Raw genomic sequence first — 23,928 nt, 5'->3', positions numbered from 1 at the left:
GTATCCTCAAAATTCATCAAGCATATTCTGTGATGCTTCTCTTGAAGACACCATGACCAATTTCTTGCCCCATCCTTGGCAGTTGTGAGCTTTTTTTCATATTTCTGATGATGAGTCATTGATGTGGCAGCTAAACTCCGCCTTCCTTCCTTTGGAAACAAAATATAGAATGTATTGACAACTAGCATTTTTATCACACAATATGTTACTTATTATTCGTATGTATAAGTCTCAAAATTTTATTTAAGGAATGATTTCTTCTTTGAAGGGTAACAAACTTTATTATTTAACAATGTAGGAAAAGATAGACTGATGCTTACCATAAAGAAGACACATTAAGCTGCAGACAGGCACAATTAAAAGATATTGACATAGAGCTTTCAGCCACAGTCTTCATCAGCAAAAGAGAAACACACACTATCCATACACACAAGCAAGCACACCTCACACACACCTGACTGCCACCTCCAGCATCTCAGACTGGAATGCAACTTTATTCTTCTTATTCTTCGTTTTTTGGTGTAAACGCAGAAAATTGTAGGTTGTTTAATGGTACTCAGTGAAAAGTACTTGTATGTATGCTTTGTACAATGAGGCATCATGCTCATAAAAGCTTTTGTGCAGGTAACTCCACCTGCTGCAGATGAGTCATCTGCTCTCTCTGTGGCAGTACGCGGTCCCAGTAATGCCCCCTCTGAACCTGACAGACAAGCACTTGTGGAACGCATTGTGCGCCTTCAACGTAGTGTTGCCCGAAAATCTGAAAAACTGGAGTTTCTAGAGGAGCATACAAAGCAGTTGGTGGCAGAATTGCAACGCAAGTCACGTCTTGTGCAGAACTATGTTCTTCGGGAGCAGACAGGAGCACTTGCACCAGAGGCCTCTGACAACAATAAGGTAAGAAGGGCATGCACAGTTTGTCTCTCTCTCTCTCTCTCTCTCTCTCTCTCTCTCTCTCTCTCTCTCTCTCTCTCTCACCCAATTATTTCATGACTCCTAGTTACCATATTTACTCGAATCTAAGCTGCACTCGAATCTAAGCCACACCCGAAAAATGAGACTCAAAAGTCAAGGAAAAAAAATTTCCTGAATCTGCGCCACACCTGAAATTTGAGACTCAAACTTCAAGGGGAGATAAAAGTTTTAGGCCGCACCTCCAAATCGAAACAAAGTCCATTGTAACATGACACAATTTAGGTCGAATGGCTGAACATACGTATACAGTAGTTTGGTTTGAGTCGTAAGCTTAGCAGTTAAGCTTTACCAGGTAGCCATTGCTATGCATCAGGCGCTCTGTCTGTATTTATACGGGTACCCTTCCTTTTTCATGTGCTTCGTCTGGTTTGAATCGATTGCTTATTTTGCTTTGATCTGATAAGTGCCATTCTCTTTGTTATAGGTGTTTGTCACTCTAAGCTGAAAATGCATTATTGTACTGTGTTATCCATTGTTTGTCGCATTCTGATAATAAATGTTTACAACCTGTCGCCGCTCATGGCATGGTTTGCTTTTGTGTGCGCTACCGCTGCTTACAATAAAACAAAAAGAAAAGAAGAATTGTTTCATTAGCAAAACAATGGCAAGACACTGCTATTTGTTGTTACTTACATTGCTACTTTCTTTGATAATGATCAACAAGAACCAAATAATAGACTGTGTGTGATAGAAGATGTTCCGAACGAGAGTTTAGCGAACATTTTGCTCTGTTTGAAAATCTTTCCAGACGCCACTTTAGTACATTACATTCTGAACAGAAATTAGTCATCTTAGATTTAAAAATCTAGTCAGTTGCCGTGCTTCATTTCTGATTGTATCACTATTCAGCATAAGAATAATATTAATATAAACATGACATGATATGTATATTCTTCCGCGTTTGCTGTTGTGTCACTCTAGTTTCGTAGTTTATTAGGCTGACAGGATTTAAAGGAGATGGAGGCAAACACAAAAGAACACATTGCATAATGTTTACATTCATATTATTATTATTATGGTGAAGAGAATACTGCATGTGATTCACGATTCATAAAAGCTCCTATTAGCAACCTTCTCTTGTCACAGGTAGGAAAAAATTCAGAACATAGAGTTGGCCATATTGACATAAATGACAGAGAGTCTTGCCAGTCTGGTTTTTGTAGTAGATTTTTAGTGATGATTGAAAAATGCAGAGTGTGTTGTTGTTGTCGTCTTCAGTCCGTAGACTGGTTTGATGCAGCTCTCCATGCTTTTCTATGCTGTGCAATGCAGAGTTACAACACTTATAAAATAAGAATGAAAATAACATAGAAATTAAATGCTGAAATTTAAAACAAAAATTTGTTTGATTTGTAATACATCTTATACAAAATGTTTAAAATATCAGTCATGATTCTGAATCACTATCACTCGATTCTTTGTTGTTCATTTCTTTATACAGAACATCGTCCTCCGTACCATTTAGTGCATTGGACATCGAACATTTTTTAAATGCTTGTTGCGTAGTCTGATTTGGAACACACTTCCATGCATCATAAATCCATTGGCACACTTGCGACGAACTTGCGCGTTTTACACGTCCTGTAGGTGTCAGTTGTATGTCGCTTTTTGAAAGCCAGTCTGTGTACATGCTTGTAAGCTTGTCCTTAAATGGTTTATTCAGACAGACGTCAAGTGGTTGCAGAATTGATGTCATCCCGCCTGGAATTACTGCCAAGTCCGTTTTGCTATCCTCTAATTTTCATTTTACTACGGGTGTTGTATGGCCTGCGTACGCATCTAATACCAACAGACTGTGTAAACCAAGCGTGGCACCTGGACGATGATTCCACACAAGCCTAATCCATTCCAGCACCATGTCCTCCGAAGACCACCCAGTTTTGTTTGCTCGTACTATTACAGTGTTTGGAAACACTTCGGATTTCAGTAAAGTCTTTCGCTTGAAAACTATGAATGGGGGTAATTTATGTCCATCTGCTGTGCAAGCAAGCATGACGGACATCTGCTGTTTTTCACCCCCTGATGTAAGAACACTTATGTCTTTCTTTCCTTTGGCGTCAACTGTATAATTTGATGGCATGTCAAAATATACAGGAGTTTGGTTAGCATTTCCTATCTGACCAAGAAGGTATTGCTTTTCTGTGCACCGCCTAATTATGAAGTGCTAAAATTCTACAAGTTTTTCTTCATAATTTTTCAGCAGCTTCTGTGCAACTGAAGTTCGCCTCCGAAGTGAAAAACCCCAGCACTTCATAAACAGATCAATCCAGCTGCCACTAGCCTTAAAATTTTCGATTTTTTGCTCTCTAACAGTTTCACATGCCTTAATTTTTAAAATTTCGGCTTTCACAGTCAGGAATTTCTGACACTGCTCCTTAACAAATTCATTTAAAATCACTTCTAGTGTATGATATCGGCCACATTTTGGCCCACTAAATGCTTTCCTGCTACTTGAACATTCAAATAATTTTGTCTCCCCAGTCGCCATTGCCTGACGTTGCTCTCATCAATCCCATGTCGCAGACCTGCCGCACGATTAGAACTTTGTTCCACGAAAGAAATAACTCCCCTCTTGAATTTGGCACTATAATGAAAGTGCTTCATTATGGTTCACTAACACCAACAAGCACTTCACAAAATTCCACGAACCAATAGGTGCCGCTATGTGAAATCTTAATGAGCCCCAGCTTATCAACACGTGCAACAATCCTAAAGCCTTGTGCATTGTTGGTATTTTTGTGTAAAGAAATTTATTTTTGTTGCTACGAATATTTGAAAGGCTGCTACATTTGAAGATGAACAATATGAAATTTCTGTTTGCTTCATTGGATGATGTATGAAAATGCTGTGGTGGAAACTCGGGGCAGAGAAAAAAAAATGCTCATCTTCTACCTTTTTTTAAATTCATTTACTGTCACAGAGGTCTTGGTGCCAGTATTTATCTTTGTGCCTGCAGAGCATGCCTGTGTAGCGCTACAAATATTCGATGGCAGAAGTTAGTTGTGGCGGCACCTATCAACATTTTTCAGAACTTCCGCTTACTCGACTCTAAGCCACGGGCGGATTTTTGGAGTACAGAAACCGGAAAAAAAATGTGGCTTAGATTCGAGTAAATACGGTACATAAAACTAATATCACTGTTCCATTAATGGGGGAGTCTGGATGAAACACCAAAAAATAATTTAAAATCATCAGAAAAACTACACAAAAAATAAAAAAGAAATAGGATGATGCACAAGTAGCTTCACGAAAAAAAATTCTGTATAAATGAAAATATTTATAATTTTTATGCTGGAAATCTTCTCACCAATTGGTAGCAGATATACAAAATTGTCTGATTTCAGTCAGAAACAGGTGACAGGAAAGGGTCACAGGAAAATGTGATCATTAAGACTTAAGGCTACAGGAAATGTCACAGGAAGTTATCCAGGACTGTGAGTCAGTGCATACATACCAGGCAGGATGAGAAGGAAAAATGGATTGTTGGTGATGAAAAAGATTCAAAAGCGTAAGTGTTTAGAATTTGCAGACAGGGTAGTAGGCAAGTCGGACAAGAGTTCTTGCCATTTCTCATTTTGTAGTGAAATACTATTTATGGCTATTTTGGCATACTCCCACTCATCGCTGGCTAGCATTGTTCTCCTGTGTATGACTTTTGCTGTGAAAGTTTGTGCGTCCTTAAATTACCAGTCTCCCTTTTTCCAGCTCTTCCCCTCTTCTTTTGCCAGAAGTGCCCAAGTTTCTCATGCTGGAAATTAAAGTCTTCATTTTTCATTTGTTGCTGTGTGATGGATGGCATTCTCTTTATAATGTTTTCTTTTTGTTGATCACTTTCATAGATACTAGCGTAATTAAAGTTTCATGGATGAGCTATCGCATCAGACAATTGCTTTCTGTATATTACGGTACATGTAGAATAATGTAGCTACAATGTAAAATATTCATTTGATTTGTGTTTAGTTGTCTGCTTATGTGGAGTGCAGTATTATCAATGCAGTGCTTACACAGTGACTTGCATTCTTACTGTCATGGAAAAGAATAGCAAAATGAAGAAAAAAGATTCCTGGGCTCACTTTGTCCTGAGACTGGTTTGATGCAGCTCTCCATGCTATTCTACCCTGTGCAAGCTTCTTCATCTCCCAGTACCTACTGCAACCTACATCCTTCTGAATATGCTTGGTGTATTCATCTCTTGGTCTCCCTCTATGATTTTTACCCTCCACGCTGCCCTCCAATACTAAATTGGTGATCCCTTGATGCCTCAGAACATGTCCTACCAACCGATCCCTTCTTCTGGTCAAGTTGTGCCACAAACTTCTCTTCTCTCCAATTCTATTCAATACCTCCTCATTAGTTATGTGATCTACCCATCTAATCTTCAGCATTCTTCTGTAGCACCACATTTCGAAAGCTTCTATTCTCTTCTTGTCTAAACTATTTATCGTCCATGTTTCACTTCCATACGTGGCTACACTCCATACAAACACTTTCAGAAATGACTTCCTGACACTTAAATCTATACTCGATGTTAACAAATTTCTCTTCTTCAGAAACGCTTTCCTTGCCATTTCCAGTCTACATTTTATATCCTCTCTACTTCGACCATCATCAGTTATTTTGCTCCCCAAATAGCAAAACTCCTTTTCTACTTTAAGTGTTTCATTTCCTAATCTAATACCCTCAGCGTCACTCGACTTAATTCGACTGCATTCCATTATCCTTGTTTTGCTTTTGTTGATGTTCATCTTATATCCTCCTTTCAAGACACTATCCATTCTGTTCAACTGCTCTTCCAACTCCTTTGCTGTCTCTGACAGAATTACAGTGTCATCGGTGAACCTCAAAGTTTTTATTTCTTCTCCATGAATTTTAATACCTACTCCGAATTTTTCTTTTGTTTCCTTTACTTCTAAGATAAGTCGTAGGGTCAGTATTGCCTCAGGTGTTCCAATATTTCTACAGAATCCAAACTGATCTTCCCCAAGGTCGGCTTCTACTAGAATTCACGTTAGTATTTTGCAGCCGTGACTTATTAAACTGATGGTTCGGTAATTTTCATATCTGTCAACGCCTGCTTTCTTTGGGATTGGAATTATTATTTTCTTCTTGAAGTCTGAGGGTATTTCGCCTGTCTCATACAGCTTGCTCACCAGATGGTAGAGTTTTGTCAGGACTGGCTCTCCCAAGGCCGTCAGTAGTTCTAATGGAATGTTGTCTACTCCCAGGGCCTTGTTTCGACTCAGGTCTTTCATTGCTCTGTCAAACTCTTCACGCAGTATCGTATCTCCCATTTCATCTTCATCTACATCCTCTTCCATTTCCATAATATTGTCCTCAGGTACATCGCCCTTGTATAGACCCTCTATATACTCCTTCCATCTTTTTTGCTTTTCTTTCTTTGCTTAGAACTGGGTTTCCATCTGAGCTCTTGGTATTCATACAAGTGGTTCTCCTTTCTCCAAAGGTCTCCTTAATTTTCCTGTAGGCAGTATCTATCTTACCCCCTAGTGAGATAAGCCTCTACATCCTTACATTTGTTCTCTAGCCATCCCTGCTTAGCCATTTTGCACTTCCTGTCGATCTCATTTTTGAGACGTTGGTATTCCTTTTTGCCTGCTTCATTTACTGCATTTTTATATTTTGTTTTTTCATCAATTAAATTCAATATTTCTTCTGTTACCCAAGGATTTCTACTAACCCTCGTCTTTTTACCTACTTGATCGTCTGCTGCCTTCACTACTTCATCCCTCAAAGCTACCCATTCTTTTCTACTGTATTTCTTCCCCCCATTCCTGCCATTTGTTCCCTTGCGCTCTCCCTGAAATTCTGTACAACCTCTGTTTTAGTCATTTTATCCGGGTCCCATCTCCTTAAAGTCCCACCTTTTTGCAGTTTCTTCCTTTTTAATCTGCAGTTCATAACCAATAGATTGTGGTCAGAGACCACATCTGCCCCTGGAAATGTCTTACAATTTAAAACCTGGTTCCTAAATCTCTGTCTTACCATTATATAATCTATCTGAAATCTGCCAGTATCTCCAGGCTAATCATTATATAACTGTAGTTTTTGAAAGATGGGTAGGGAGTGTGCTTGTTGTGTTCAGATGTGGGACAAATTTGCCACTGTCCATAAACCACTAAAACATGTGTTAGCTAAGACCAGAGACAAATAGCTTCAGAATTCTGCCTGTAGCGGTGGCTGTTTTCGAACAGGGTGGGTATACTGTTTGTTTGTAGCTCCCAAATTAGGTGAACAGTGGATCCCCCAGAAAAATGGCAAGCAGATTGATTGTGTATTCATTATTTGTGCATGGGGGTCTCATCCAAGGTAAGGAGGAGAATCATCTGGAGGCTGTGGAGGAGGGTGGACACAGCTGACTGCAAATCTTGCCTTAAGCAGGTATGAATGTTACCTGCTACCTTACTTCAGTACAGTGGCGTAGCGTGGTTGGAATGGTTGGGTAGACTCTGCAGTTATTATAGGGAGACAAAATAGTACAATAAACAATAATTTAAACAAATGAAACAAAATGCATCGAATAAAACAACAGCAACGACGACAACAACAACAACAACAACAACAACTACTACTACTACTACTACTACTACTACTACTACTATTGCTATTACCATTGCCACTCCCACTACCACCGCCACTAATAATAATAATAATAATAATAATAATAATAATAATAACTAACTTGTTCAAGAAACGATGACAAATTTTTAGAACTCCAGCAGGAAGGGAAGAAGCACTTATATTTTCTTGTACACAAGTGCAAGTCGCCTGTCTTTTCTTTCCACGAATATGTCTATAACTCGGTCTACAAAGATCTGATCACTGGATAGCTCTCCAAGTAGTGTTTTTTCTATTGCTAACGTGCTCAAACACGACTGCCGGATGTTGGTCATTGAATTCCTTAAATAATTCTGAACTCGTTTAAGAGTACTCATGCTTCGTTCACTGCTTGCTGTAGCTGCGGGTAGGGTCAAAACCAAATGCAGGAACTTCATCGTTTCTTCATAACCTGGGTCTAAATCATTGTTGACAATGTACTTCAAGAGGATTCTTGGAGATAAGTGCTTTTTCTCATCAGCGTATATGTTACACAGTTCATTTTCAAGTTATTCTTGTTTGAAAAAAGGGTACTGTTCTAATAATTGAAGCAGTTTCAACTTTGGGAATTCTTTTTCATAGTTCGGGAAACACTTTTCCTTCAAAAGTTCAATAAACTGAATTTGGGAAAAGTCATGAAACCTTCTTTCCATCTGAACAATTTGCAAATCCAGTATCTCGTAAGTTAGTGCCCTGAGAGATGTCTTTTGACTGTCACAGAATGATAAGTTGTCATTCAAACACAAGCTGCATTTAACGCATTCATCAACGAATGTTTCCGTTCTTAATTGTCGTAAGTTTCTCAAAGTTCTTATTTCGTCGTGGCAAGCAGTTATACTGACAGATTTTGACTGAAGAACATTAAAGAGATGATCAACATAAACAAAGCACCCTTGGTAGAAGCAAAGCAAGTAGACAAACGTAGGATCATCCATCCGTCGTTTCATTCCCACAGCACAACTCAAAGATTCTGGGCCCCCATGAGAGTCTGTATCATCAAATATGTAATTAAAAACACAATATAGCCCTAAGAAATGACTAGATGTTGAAACTGCCCTGAAACGAAAGTTCCAGCGAGTGTTGCTTGCATGTGGCAGTTTAAATCCTGTCTCAGTTAGCAATACAGTTCGTTTTGATGATTTGGTTAAAAATGAATGGAATGCACTAAGATCACTTACAAACATGCATACTAGTCGTATGATTTTGGAGGCATGTAACAGTACCAAATTCAATTGGTGCGCGTAACAATGAATAAAGTGCGCATGGGGACAGAACTGCTTCACCAGTTCTTGTAGTCCTCTTTCTCTGCCCGCCATTACTGAAGCGCCATCATATGTTTGACTAACCACTTTTCCTTCCACATTCCATTCTTTCAATACAGCATGAATAATGTTTGACAAACCTTCAGCAGTTTTATCTCCAGAAACATCGTAAAATCCAACGAATCTTTCCTCAATTTTGTCTGCAATACAGTAGCTGAATATTATACTCATTTGACTCTTGAATGACACGTCTAATGTTTCATCAGCCTGAATCGAAATGAAATTGCAGTTCCGAATTTCAGATTTCATTTTCTCAATAACTGTCATAGTTATCATTTCTATTACATCATTCTGTATATCTGGAGATGTTCCTTTAAAGGTTGAAGATGATGACAGATGGTCTCGGATTAACTGCTCTCCTTGAGCTAGTAAATCCAACAATTCCAGATAGTTATTTTTGTTGCTGGAGGATTCATCTTCTCGATGGCCGCGAAAGGTTAGTTCTTGTTTACACAGAAATACAATTGCCTGAATAAGACGAGCCAATACTGTCCTTCTGGATGCAACTTGTTTGTTGCATTTTATTGCTGTCAGACAAGCAGATTCAGAAAGGGCGTGCTCAGTTCTGCTTTTGCCCAATAACTGAAATGATTCTTTGTTCTGCAGGTGACGTTTTGATGTCTGATGTTTTTGTGCTTTCCTGTCAAAGTTCTTTATTGTACAAATGCCCTCATTGCATCATTCCTTTTCACCGCCAAACAGAAGACACATATAACAATATAATATGTTATTAACTGCATTCGCAGTCAGTCAAGCATACTTTTCGTACCAGGCTGTCTGAAAAGTGTGTTTTTGTTTGGCTTCACTTAAAACTACACTGAGTATAGGAGTTGGTCGTTTGTCCTTCAATTAGCACTTTTTTCGTACATTAATGTAGAAAAATGTTTTTTTAATAAAAATTCTATAAGATGTTCAGTTGCTGCCTCACTCATGTTGGCGACACAATGAAAATATGCACTAAAATCACACTAGAATGACTATGAACACAAACTGCGCAATTGTTCACTTCCGTGTTAAAAGCCAGCATAGAAGCGGCAGAGATTAGTCTCGATACCTGCTTGCAAGTGCAGCGCACCAGCCTTCGTGGAAGAGGGAAGTGGAGGGGGCGCAGGCACACACAGCCAGGTAAGGGAAGGGAGGCAGAGACTGAGAGCAGTCGCGTCTCAAGCAGGCAGATGCACCAATACTCAGGGTGCGGCGGCGCGGGCTACAAAACAGATGTCTTCGCACATTTAGTGCTCTTAGTAGAAAGTTGTTTATATTTTTGTTATGAATTACTATTGCATCTTCCTTAAGCACGAATACAGGGGAGACTAAGTCTCAAAGTCTCCCCTCACGCTATGCCCCTGCTTCAGTAGCCATTCTTGGTTCATTCAGGCTACTGGCTGAATTTGATTAAGAGAGATTCATGCATGGGACATAACCAAAACTCAAAATTTTCGGTATTCGTTATAGAAGCTATACCTGTTACATGGTTTGGAAAATTGGAGCGCGCGTGCACACACACACACACACACACACACACACACACACACACACACACACACACACACTCATTAATCATGTGCACACTACACATGAGATGTGGCTACTTGGGTGGTGCATGTGTGTGCAAATGTCGGGATTTTGTTTGTAGAAGTATTTCTGCGTGCCCAATCATCAGTTATGTGGTACATTCAGATAGGTTGTAGGTCAGCCAGATTGACAGCAGAGGGAAACAATAAACTTAGGAGAGCAGAGAGAGTAAGTCTAGTATGCGGTATTAGTTAACTGTAGAGGTGCTATATAATGGTAGTAATGGTAGTTATGCCCATGAAGTACTAAGAATAGAAATGTGGCTGAAACCAGGTATGAATACCAGCACAATTCAAAATCTGAGTAGAATATACATCATCAGCTCAAAAGTATGTGGATACTTATTAACTTATTAGTGAGCATTATATGTGGTCTGCCTACCCTTCACCTTTATGACATCTTGAAGACTGCTGGGGACACTTTCAATGTGGTGTCTGTGGAGGACTGGCAGCCCATTCTTCCTAAAGAGCTGAAACCAAAAATAGCAGTGATAGTGTTGGACACAGGGGTCTGGAGTTAGATCAACATTCTAACTCATCTCAGACGTGTTCCATTGGGTTCAGCTTGGGACTCTTGGACACTAGTCACTTGAATCAGCAGTTGTCTTGTGACAGCCAGAGCGAGAGCACCAGCAGCAGCGAGTACTGTTTGTATAAAGCGTTTATTTTGCATTTTGTTTACGACCTTCCACTAAGGAAGGGATTCTATTTGTGTTTATCTGCTCTGCATAGTAACTAACAGTTCTTGATAAAACTTTACGTAGTTTTCGTGTTAGATTTCTTAGTGTTTTCTTGATCGTTTAGAACAGAAAGCGCCCTAAAACCGTCTTTTGTTTGTTTCGCGGCCGTTAGCCACTAGTCACTTGAATCAGCAGTTGTCTTGTGACAGCCAGAGCGAGAGCACCAGCAGCAGCGAGTACTGTTTGTATAAAGTGTTTTTGTACTTATTTGCTGCGCTTAGCTTTTAAATAGTTTTTCTGGGAAAACCTAGCGTAGTTTTCGCGTCTCGTATTTCAGTGAGTGTTTCTTGATTATCAGAGTAGCTCATCAGAAGATTATCTTGGGAATTTGTCACCATATAGAGTAGGGTAAACATAGTCATGTGTAGGGACTGTGGTTGTTGTGAGCGGACGCAAGGAGAATTGGCCACTCTTCGGGGGCAGGTGGAGGCTTTGTCTGTTAGGCTCATCGAGCTCGAGGCGCAGGCGTCGGCTCGTAGTGGCGTTGGGGCAACTGTGGTGAGACCTATGCCTACTTCGGTGGCCTTGGAATCACATGGAACCCCTGATGTCGCTGCGTCTTCCGGCAGTGAGCATCTTACCGGTCAGCCATCACTCCAGGGTGAATGGCGGACAGTGGTGGGCTCGCGCGTGCCTGGCCGAAAGGCGAAGGTGGGATCTGGCCGCGTGGCAGCTGCCTTACCCCTTTCCAACAGGTACGGGGTGCTTCCTAGTGGTGATGACATCGTTTCCGAGCCACCACAGGATGCCTCGCCTGTTGGGCCAGTGGCCGATTCTCCGGCAAGGTCCCGACAGTCACAGAGGGCGGGCCTATTAGTTATAGGGAGCTCCAACGTTAGGCGGGTTATGGAGCCCCTCAGGAAAATAGCGGGTAGGTCGGGGAAGAATTCCAGTGTGCACTCGGTGTGCTTGCCGGGGGGTCTCGTCCGTAATGTGGAGGAGGCCCTTCCGGCAGCTATTGAACGCACTGGGTGCGACCGGCTGCAGATAGTAGCACATGTCGGAACGAATGACGCCTGCCGCTTGGGTTCTGAGGCCATCCTTGGTTCCTTCCGGCGGCTGGCTGATTTGGTGAAGACAACCAGCATCGCACGCGGAGTGCAAGCTGAGCTTAATATCTGCAGCATAGTGCCCAGAGTCGATCGCGGTCCTCTGGTTTGGAGCCGTGTGGAGGGTCTAAACCAGAGGCTCAGACGACTCTGCGACTATAATGGTTGCAAATTCATCGACCTCCGTTATTGGGTGGAGAACTGTAGGGCCCCCCTAGACAGGTCAGGCGTGCACTACACACCGGAAGCAGCTACTAGGGTAGCAGAGTACGTGTGGCGTGCACACGGGGGTTTTTTAGGTTAGAGGGACCCCCCCTTGGGCGAAACGATAAAATACCTGACGGCTTACCAGAGAGGACATTATCATCGTTGATAAAGAACGTCCGTCCTCAGAGACCAAAAACAGGAAAAGTTAACATAATATTGGTAAACTGCAGGAGTATCCAGGGCAAGGTTCCTGAATTAGTATCTCTTATTGAAGGAAATAGTGCGCATATAGTATTAGGAACGGAAAGTTGGTTAAAACCGGAAGTGAACAGTAACGAAATCCTAGACACAGAATGGAATATATACCGCAAGGATAGGATAAACGCCAATGGTGGAGGAGTATTTATAGCAGTAAAGAATTCAATAATATCCAGTGAAGTTATTAGCGAATGCGAATGTGAAATAATCTGGGTTAAGTTAAGTATCAAAGGTGGGTCAGATATGATAGTCGGATGCTTCTATAGACCACCTGCATCAGCAACCGTAGTAGTTGAGCGCCTCAGAGAGAACCTGCAGAACGTCGTGAAGAAGTTTCGTGATCATACTATTGTAATAGGGGGAGACTTCAATCTACCAGGTATAGAATGGGATAGTCACACAATCAGAACTGGAGCCAGGGACAGAGACTCTTGTGACATTATCCTGACTGCCTTGTCCGAGAATTACTTCGAGCAGATAGTTAGAGAACCAACTCGTGAAGCTAACGTTTTAGACCTCATAGCAACAAATAGACCGGAACTTTTCGACTCCGTGAATGTAGAAGAGGGTATCAGTGATCATAAGTCAGTGGTTGCATCAATGACTACAAGTGTAATAAGAAATGCCAAGAAAGGAAGGAAAATATATTTGCTTAACAAGAGTGATAGGGCACAAATCGCAGAATATCTGAGTGACCACCATCAAACGTTCATTTCTGAGGAAGAGGATGTGGAACAAAAATGGAAAAAATTCAGAAACATCGTCCAGTACGCCTTAGATAAGTTCGTACCGACTAAGGTCCAAAGCGAGGGGTAAGATCCACCGTGGTATAACAATCATGTACGAAAGGTACTACGGAAACAAAGAAAGCTTCATCATAGGTTTAAGAGTAGTCGAATCATAGCTGATAAGGAAAAGCTGAACGAAGCGAAAAAGAGCGTAAAGAGAGCAATGAGAGAAGCATTCAACGAATTCGAACATAAAACATTGGCAAACAATCTAAACAAGAACCCTAAAAAGTTTTGGTCATATGTAAAATCGGTAAGCGGATCTAAATCCCCTATTCAGTCACTCGTTGACCACGATGGCACCGAAACAGAGGACGACCGAAGAAAGGCAGAAATACTGAATTCAGTGTTCCGAAACTGTTTCACTGCGGAAAATCGTAACACGGTCCCTGACTTCAGCCGTCGCACGGACGCCAAAATGGAAAATATTGAAATAAACGATATCGGAATTGAAAAACAACTGCTATCACTTAGTAGCGGAAAAGCATCCGGACCAGACGAGATACCCTTAAGATTCTACAGTGATTATGCTAAAGAACTTGCCCCCTTTCTATCAGCAATTTATCGTAGATCGCTGGAAGAACGTAAAGTACCTAGCGACTGGAAGAAAGCGCAGGTCGTTCCCATTTTCATGAAGGGTCATAAATCAGATGCGAATAATTATAGGCCTATTTCGCTTACGTCAATCTGTTGTAGAATAATGGAACATGTTTTGTGTTCTCGTATTATGACGTTCTTAGATAATACAAATCTCCTTCATCATAACCAACATGGATTCCGCAAACAGAGATCATGTGAAACTCAGCTCGCCCTATTTGCCCAAGAAATTCACAGTGCCGCAGACACTGGCGAGCAGATTGATGCCGTATTCCTGGACTTCAGGAAGGCATTTGATACGGTTCCGCACTTACGTTTAGTGAAAAAAATACGAGCTTACGGAATATCGGACCAGGTTTGTGATTGGATTCAGGATTTCCTAGAAGAAAGAACACAACATGTCATTCTTAACGGTTCAAAATCTGCAGATGTAGAGGTAATTTCGGGAGTACCGCAGGGAAGCGTGATAGGACCTTTATTGTTTACAATATACATAAATGACTTAGTTGACAACATCGGTAGCTCCGTGAGGCTATTTGCAGATGACACGGTCGTCTACAAGAAAGTAGCAACATCAGAAGACTCGTACGTACTCCAGGAGGACCTGCAGAGGATTAATGCATGGTGCGACAGCTGGCAGCTTTCCCTAAACGTAGATAAATGTAATATAATGCGCATACATAGGGGCAGAAATCCATTCCAGTACGATTATGCCATAGGTGGTAAATCATTGGAAGCGGTAACGACCGTAAAATACTTAGGAGTTACTATCCGGAGCGATCTGAAGTGGAATGATCACATAAAACAAATAGTGGGAAAAGCAGGCGCCAGGTTGAGATTCATAGGAAGAATTCTAAGAAAATGTGACTCATCGACGAAAGAAGTAGCTTACAAAACGCTTGTTCGTCCGATTCTTGAGTATTGCTCATCAGTATGGGACCCTTACCAGGTTGGATTAATAGAAGAGATAGTCATGATCCAGCGAAAAGCAGCGCGATTCGTCATGGGGACATTTAGTCAGCGCGAGAGCGTTACGGAGATGCTGAACAAGCTCCAGTGGCGGACACTTCAAGAAAGGCGTTACGCAATACGGAGAGGTTTATTATCGAAATTACGAGAGAGCACATTCCGGGAAGAGATGGGCAACATATTACTACTGCCCACATATATCTCGCGTAATGATCACAACGAAAAGATCCGAGAAATTAGAGCAAATACGGAGACTTACAAGCAGTCGTTCTTCCCACGCACAATTCGTGAATGGAACAGGGAAGGGGGGATCAGATAGTGGTACACACACTGTAAGGTGGCTCGCGGAGTATAGATGTAGATGTAGATGTAGATGTAGATCCAGTGCAGGAATATTGTTGCCCACATACAATTATCTCAAAGGTGCAGCTTTGTGACAGGGTGTGCTGTCATTGTCTCCAAACTGTTCCCCTATTGTGCACAGTACACAGTGATGTAAAATGTGTTCATATCCTTCTTAATTCAGTGTTCCTAAGTGCATTGGAGGTATGACACCCTAACCATGAAAACCACCCCTGTACCGAAACACCACATCCTCCGTTCTTCACTGTTGCCATTACACATGATGGCAGATAAGATTCTCCAGGCTTTCACCAAATCCAAAATCCTTCCTTTGGACTGTCACAGGATAGTGTGGTTCATCACTCCAAATCACTCCATTGTGGTCATCCACTATCCAAGGCCGTTGCTCCTCAGACCGTCTCAAGCCTCACTTAGAATTGCCTAAAGAAATGTGTGGATTATATATATTTTGTATGAGAAGCACAAAAAATATCAATATGCAGAGCATTACATAACAACAATGACTAGCACAAGCAGATGAATGTTAAGCACATAGATATTACATAAGATAATTGTGAAGAGCTGCTTGACCATTGTACCCCGTTCTTTTTAACTTGCTACATGCAATTACTTTGCTAGCTGGACTGTTGGTAGCAGTTCAGAATTCATCAGTGATTTGTTCTACTGATTTCTTGTGATTTATTATTATTATTATTTACAACCAATGTCCACAATGCTTGGTGGTCCCCGTCTGTCTGTAAATGAGGTCTACCTGGTCTTGGTTTAGCTTTGGTTCTTCCTTCCCAGGTCCACATTACATCTACTCCCCCACCCCCCTGTTTAACTGTCCACATGACGCAACTGCAGTGCAGTAAAAAGTAGCTGAATAAAAGTTTTGTGAGCAATTTTTTTTTTTTTTTTTGCATGAATTACACGTCATTAAGATTCTTCCAATAAATATGAGTGTTGATATCTGGTTTATCCACGGTTAGACTTCTGTGAGTATAGCACTTCCAGTAAGTCAAGATACTCTATCCTTAACAGATGTTTCCGGTGGATGATCATGGATAACATTGTTCATTCCTTCATTTGTTCACATTTTGAATTCTATGAATCTGATAATGTAGGAGTATATTCAAGGATTTGTAAGGAGTCAGTGTGTACATTATCAGGTAGCTGTAGCCCATGTACTTTACTTCAGTGAAGTATACTAATAATAAATTGTTGCTAGTGCTAATCTACTCTAGTAATTATAGAAATTAGTTCTTGATTGCTTCATACGCTGAGATGACAAAAGTCATGAGATAGCATGTGCATATTGCATGTCTACATGTACACAAGGCATGAAAGGGCAATGCATTGGTGGAGCTGTCATTTGTACTCAGGTGATTCATGTGAAAAACTTGCTGGTGGATTATGACTTCATGACGGGAATTAACAGACTTTGAACACGGAATGGTAGATGGAGCTAGATGCATGAGACATTCCATTTTGGAAATCATTTGGGATTCCAATATTCCGAGGTGCACAATGTCAAGAGTGTGCTGAGAACTCCAAATTTTAGGCATCACTTCTCACCAAGGACAATGCAGTGGCCATCAGCCTTGAGCCTTGACTTAACAAACAAGGAAGTGGTGTTTGCATAGAGTTTTGGTTCTAACAGACAAGCATCACTGCATTAAATAACCTCAGGAATCGATGTGGAATATATGATGAACACATACTTTAGGACAGTGCAGCGAAATTTGTCACTAATGGCCTATGGCAACAGATGAACAAAGTGAGTGCCTTTGCTAGCAGCATGACATTGCCCATGACCATATCGTTTTGTAACCAAGATGACTGGAAACAGTGGCCTGGTTAGATGAGTCCGAATTTCAGCTGGTAAGAGCTGATGGTGGCGTCCAAGTGCAACACCGACCCCACAAAACCATCAACGCAAATTGTCAACAAGGCACTGTGCAAGCTGTTGGCGGCTCCAAATAGTGTGGGTTATGTTTACCTGGAATGGTCTGGGTCCCCTCGTCCAACTGAGCCGATCATTGGCTGGAAATGTTTATGTTTGGCTACATGGACTCTGTTTGCAGCCATTCATGGACTTCTTGTTTCCCAACAACGAATTTTTATGGATGACATTGCACCATGCCACTGGGTCACAATTGTTCGCTATTGGTTTGAAGAACACTTTGCACAATTCGAGTGAATGATTTGGCTACCCAGATCACTGGACATGAATCCCATCAAACATTTATGGGACATAATCAAGAGGTCAGTTTGTGCACAAAATGCTGCGCCGGCAAATGTTTCGCAATTATGGATGGCTATAGAGGCATCAAGACTCTATATTTCTGCAGGGGACTTATTAATTCGGTTCCAAGTCACGTTGCTGCACTTCACCGGACAAAAGAAAATCGGACATGATATTAGGAGGTACCCCATGACTTTTGTCACCTTATTGTATTTGTATAGGAGTGTTAAGGATTGGTTGATACAGTACATTTTGAGGCATCAAGGACTGGTCACTTTGATAATGGAGAGAACAGTGTGTTTGGGGGAGGGCTATAAATTGTAAAGGAAGAGCAAGGCTTGAATTCAGTAAGCAGGTTTAAATAGATATAGGTTGCAGTAGTTATGCAGAGATGAAGAGGCTTGTACAGGATAGACTAGCATGGAGAGCTGCATCAAACTAGTCTTTAGATTTAGGATCACATTAAGAGCAAGGATATTGGGAGAAAAGTAGCTACTTTGAAGCAAGGTGCTGCTGCTGCTGCTGCTACAGCTACGCTATTCAAATTCTGTTGTTCCTGCTACATCATATTAAGAGTATATGTAGTGTTATTGATCTCAGTGACCACAGCAGCTGTATTTGTATTGAAAAAGTTAAAAAATACCTGTTTAATATGAAATTAGGATCAACTAGAATTTACATCTCTAAGTCCAAATATTATATTAGTTATGGGTAGACTGGTTGATAAAATATGCTATTGCTTTGATTTGAAATATCTGGGCATTTCCAGTTTTATGCTTGAAGCCAACCAGTGATCTGTAACAGACTCTTGAACCACAATTTAGATCTCCTTTCTGATTCCGTGACGAGAAGGCAAAGTCTATATGCAAATTATTTTTACCCACAGCATTTTTGCTGTGCGTTCGCCAAGGGGTAAATTCCTTCTAATTATTAACAGAAATATTATTAGGGAGAATATGCATTGATAAGGAAGTGTAAGAATCTCAAGCTCCATGTAGAGCGTTCTGCAATATGTTCAGTTAACTTCAAATAATACGCTTTGTTCACACCCACATTGCGCCAGAAGATTATGCCATAGGGCAAAATATGTTAGGAATCCTGTCTTTAGGTCAACATTATTCTTAGTGGGCACCTGCATTGTGGTAGAAGATTATGCGATAAGACAAAGTATGATAGGAAACCTGTCTTTAAGTCAACACTGAAAGTGATTTCTTAGTACAAAGCAGGAAGAACTGAGCTCTTTCGTTGATTTATCCACGTATTGGTGTCATCTCCATTTAATGTCCATCTGGAACCCAGAAACTTCACAAATGGAGCCTCATCCAGTGTGTGTCCATTGTTGTCTAATTCTGTTACCTGCTAGTCATATTTATTTGGTTGCAATTGCATTATATGAGTATCTGTAAGATTAAGGTTTAATATGTTTGCTGTGGCCAATTGTTCCACTATTTTCCTGACTCTGTCTGGTATGCATGTGTTCTGGCACTTTATCAGTATACTGGTCAACAGCAGATATCTATTTTTGAAGATTCATCTAATATCCATAGTAAATCATCTGTGTAGTTCAAGAACAGAACTGGACAAGCATCAAACCTTGGGTGGTCTGGTATTTAATGTTTCAGCACTCCAAATTTAATTTTACTCAAGTTATAGCATTTGTTAATTTGACCCTACATTTTCTGTTGTTAAGAAATGGCTCCCATCTATGCAAAGAGAATGCATTTAATACCAAGACATTTTAGTTTCAAGAGATTAATCTATGATTTACACAGCTGAAGGTGCTGGCATGACCACACACTGGAAATGGCAGCTGGGTAAAATTTCTCATTTAGTTCAACCAGGACATAGTGATCACATGCTTATCTCCACTTCTATAAATACAGGAAAAACCCCTTTTTACACTTTTCAGTGGACTGACTCAAAAAAAGTGTAAAATGCAAGAAAGTATAAAATACGGGAAAGCATAAGAAACACAACAAGGAAAATTTAATAAATTACTGTTACAGTCATTCTCTTCATATTGAAATTAAAAACATTTAAATTTTGCCTTAAAAAAAAATCTGAAACATTTTTTTAAAAAAAATGAAAGTAGTTCAAAAGAAAAACTCCTTTTGCATGCTGTGGCAATGGTTAATTCTAGGAAACCAGCACCTTCAATTCTAGGTTTAGTGATCTTGGATTAAATTGCCTGGAGTGAAGCAGTGAGTTTTATATTCTCTGTTGTTACAAATTCTTGGCTGCTATCCTACAAAGAGGTCGTGATGTCTAAGAGTGTTGTTAAGCTGTTTTTGGTTGAATTTCCTGAATATCTCATGTTTTTCTGTGGTGCTGTTAGGTTGGGACATAAAAACACAATCTCAATTGGCAGAAAATATCTGGTTGTAGCGACTGACTGATCTGTAGCATAGCCAGAGGTCTATGTTAGGTTGGAATACAAGAGCTTGGCAGTGAGTTGGCAAAGCTGATGAATGTGAAACTAAAATATCTGGGTTAGTGACAGACTGATCTGTAGCATATCCAGAGATGTAGGTTATATTGGATTGCAACAGTTTGATTGTGAGTTGGCAAAGGCAATGAATGTGAAAACAAAAAAGTCTGGTTTGGTGGCAGACTGGGCTGTAGCGTAGCCAGAGATCTAGTTTAGGTTAGGATGCAACAGTTTAGTTGTCAGTTGGTGAAGCAAAATTCAGGAAAAGGAAATGCATCAAAAGCTGTGAAATCGTACAAAATAGGGTATTCGGTGCAGTTCAGTGAAGGTTGAAAAATGCTTGCTTGAGCCAGTTCAATTTTGGACCAAGGAAGTGTTGTTCAGAATAACAAAGGAAAAGATCCTCCCTGGGATGATGATTGTTGCTGATTGCTTCATACAGCATTCAAGGTACTGAAGGTTTTGTGCACCGTAAAGCGAATCATAGTCTGGACTTCATAGACATGAAAGATCAGTCCGTCCCCGCACAGAACATGGTCAGATTGTGGTGGGACATCAGAGGTGCCATCCCATGATATGGCAGTAAGACCAAAGATTTTGTGGAGTAACTAGCTGAATGTGTGTTCCGTCGAGCACATCACCAGAAAGAAATATAACATAACCTTTTTGTTGAAGCGGCTAAACTTAATCCGCCCTGCAGAATTGTGATGCAGCAATTTTTTCGAAAATGTTGCAAGCATGACTAGCGACCGCTATTCTATGCCTTTCGGGGAAACTAGCCCCTTCAATTTCCTCAGCGTTCTGGTATATTGCAGCATCTCTTTGCTTGTTACTATACATATTGTACATTATGTTGGACTGTCTACTTTACTTGTGTTTCATTCTTAAAATTTATTCGTCATTTGTGTGTTTGCACAGTGAAAAACGTGACAATATGATTGGCTGGTTACATTATGTGCTCTCATTTTGTGATCTGATTGGCCGAGGAGATCACGTGTCCTGTGACCAGATTGTGTAACAAAAGCACATCATACAGTGCAATATTGATTTCGCCGTTTCTGAAGCTATTGTGCCATATTTGGTGGATTTCGAATTTGTGCTTGCTTTACCCGTAAATATGTAGTTTCAGTACTACAGCTCATTAAAGATCTATCCAGGAGATATTCTTTCCTTGTCAGTTTGTTGTGCTACAGTGCTTGAAACTGCAATACCTATATATAAAAATTTTACCCAACAAACAATGGGTACATTAGTAATATAGTCACGAAGTTAAACAAAAAATTAAACAATAAATACAGTCAAGAAACATGAGCATATTCAGCCAAAAATAACAGTATAACAAAACACCATACAAACAAGCACAGCCAGTAACAGAACAACAATAACACAAAGAATAAATGAAAACAAGAAAGAAGATTCAAGATATTACACGATGACCTACAAGTACAAACTCTCACATAGAATAAAAAACATTTTCAAAAGATAAACATAGCATTCAAAACAGATAGTTCAATCCAAAAGTACATTCCAAAACTAACAAAAGACACAGACATCTGCCAAAATCAGGAATATGCAACACATGTGATAGACGATATGTAGGGCAAACCAGCAGCCTTTCAACAAGCAGTACAAAGAACATATCATAGCATGGAAATATAGAACAAGCCATGCAACTTTTCTAGAAGATGTAAGAGAAAATAATCACCAACCTACTACAAGAAAGACAGACATGAAAATAAATAGAATAAATAATGAAAGACACCACCTAACCGTATAAGAAAATTACCACATATCCAAACAAAGGTTGAATAGAAGACACTACTAAATGCCAAAGTGAATATGGCTGACTACTGACTGTTTACTTGATTGATCATATAATATACAGTAATCCCAATAACACAGAGAAAATGACAGTTAAATTACTACATGTTGAGAACAGTGACAATAAGCAAAAATGCAAACTTTCAACCAGTGTGTCACTTGAGAGAAAGCTGTGTGGGTAAAGAATAATGAATTAGACACTGATCTGTATGTTTCCATTTATTATAAAAACCTCAACGAACTATTTTAAATCTATAGCCTATAAGTGCAAATGACAACTTTATGTTCAAACAAAAAAAAATTGTAATATTTCAGAACACCCACTGAAGATACCTTGTAAATAAGGTAAAATGCTTCTGGGTGCACCAGATAAATAAAAAAAAAACTTAATGTGCAGAATGCAAATGCATTTTTCTTTTGAACTACTGTAATTTATATACAGGTGCTGCAAAAATGGCCACCACAAGAAACTCATTAATTGTTTTTGTTTGTTTCTAAAGCAGTTAGCTTTGCTTGTCTCTCCACAGTATTAAAAGCATCAAACATGTTAGCATCACCTGATGCACTACCATTGTGGTGCCTCCAAATGTTAATAGCTTCCATAGCTTCTTTACTGATTGACACAATTGGTTCTCGATCATCATCTTCTTCTTCTTCTTCTTCTTCTTCTTCTTCTCAAATTACCACTCGTTTCTCTTCTTCAAAATGTTTGGTAATGATACTATCTACTGCTGGCACCTCTGAAATGATGATTGAAGTATCAACACCGACTTACTCCTGAAATGCAGACGATATGCCTATCACAGAAAAAACTGTAGCCTCAGACAGATCTTCTTCCAGTTGTTCCTGTGTGTGTTCTGAGAACATGAAACAGTTAGAAGTAGTTAGAGTTATATCCATCCATGCTTTGGCTACATAATGCATAGCATCCAAAAGTGATATGGTCAAAGATTTTTGGTCCACGCGATTATCGTGCATAAATACAGCCTTCTGGACGAGCATTTTTTTCTAGTTCCATTTAAATGAGTGGATGATTCCCAGATCTATGGTTGAAGCTCAGTCATACAACTAGGAGGCGGAACACTAACTTAATATTTTTGACCTGCAGATTGTCATGGTGTGATGGATATCTGTCAAGTAGCAGCATTATTTTCTTATTTTTGCCCCCATTTTAGCATACAGCACATGCATGGTGGACATGAAGATGGAACTGGTCATTCATGCAGTGCTGCTGGAATCATAATTAGTGGGCAGAGTTATAACATTTTTTTTAAACTCCTTGGCTTTTTAAATTTACCAATTACCGGAGGAGGTAATTTTTCAGACCCATCGACACTGACCGTAAATAAAATGTTTATCCAGTGCTTAGTCAGTTTCTGGCCATGGCATTTCTACCATTAAAACATAAGATCTTACTAGGTAATATACTATAAAAAGATCAGTTTTGTCAATGTTAAAAATATTTTTTGAATCATAATCTTTAAAGATATTTTGCTGTTCTTTTTCTATTGGTCCACAGTTCCACCATCAACACTTACAGTTTTACTACACAGTTTGTTGTTAACAATGTTATGGTAAGTTTTAAATTGATCAGTCCACTGATTTGATGCTGTGATGTTGGTAATACCCATTTCGCAGCAAACTGAAGTGCCTTTTCTCTCAGCGTGTTGCCATCAAGTGACATTCCCGATGCTCTCCTGCTAACAAACCAATCTGCAGCAAGTTTTCTCCAAACGATCGTATATTGATGGCTAAATATATTTACACTTTCCTGCCATGGAACCAGAATGTCTCGCATTGGCTTTGATGTTGGGCCGATTTCTCACAATTGTGCTTAGGGTGGAAGTGGAAAATCCTAGGCCCTTCACGAATTGAACTCGTGATCCAACATGCGAGTCTACATGTTGTAGAATTGTAACAATATTATGAAGACAGTCTTTTTGTCTTGCCTATGTGCAACTCAGCATCTCCGCTATACGGTGAGTAGCAACTTTC

At 40.0% G+C, this 23,928-nt stretch overlaps 1 protein-coding gene across 1 annotated transcript in view; it reads left to right on the top strand.

Moving 5' to 3' along the window:
• The window catches only part of LOC126416059 (coiled-coil domain-containing protein 186-like), a 197,924-nt gene that overhangs the window by 120,638 nt on the left and 53,358 nt on the right, over positions 1–23,928 (top strand). The window contains exon 11 of the mRNA XM_050083534.1: positions 625–897. Within this exon, the coding sequence (XP_049939491.1) occupies positions 625–897 (273 nt within the window). The remainder of the gene's footprint in view (positions 1–624; positions 898–23,928) is intronic.

The sequence above is a fragment of the Schistocerca serialis genome, chromosome 8, assembly GCF_023864345.2.
Source record: "Schistocerca serialis cubense isolate TAMUIC-IGC-003099 chromosome 8, iqSchSeri2.2, whole genome shotgun sequence".
NCBI classification, from domain to species: domain Eukaryota; kingdom Metazoa; phylum Arthropoda; class Insecta; order Orthoptera; family Acrididae; genus Schistocerca; species Schistocerca serialis.
Note: the sequence above shows the minus strand (reverse complement) of the source record. Positions and strands in the feature narration are given on the sequence as shown.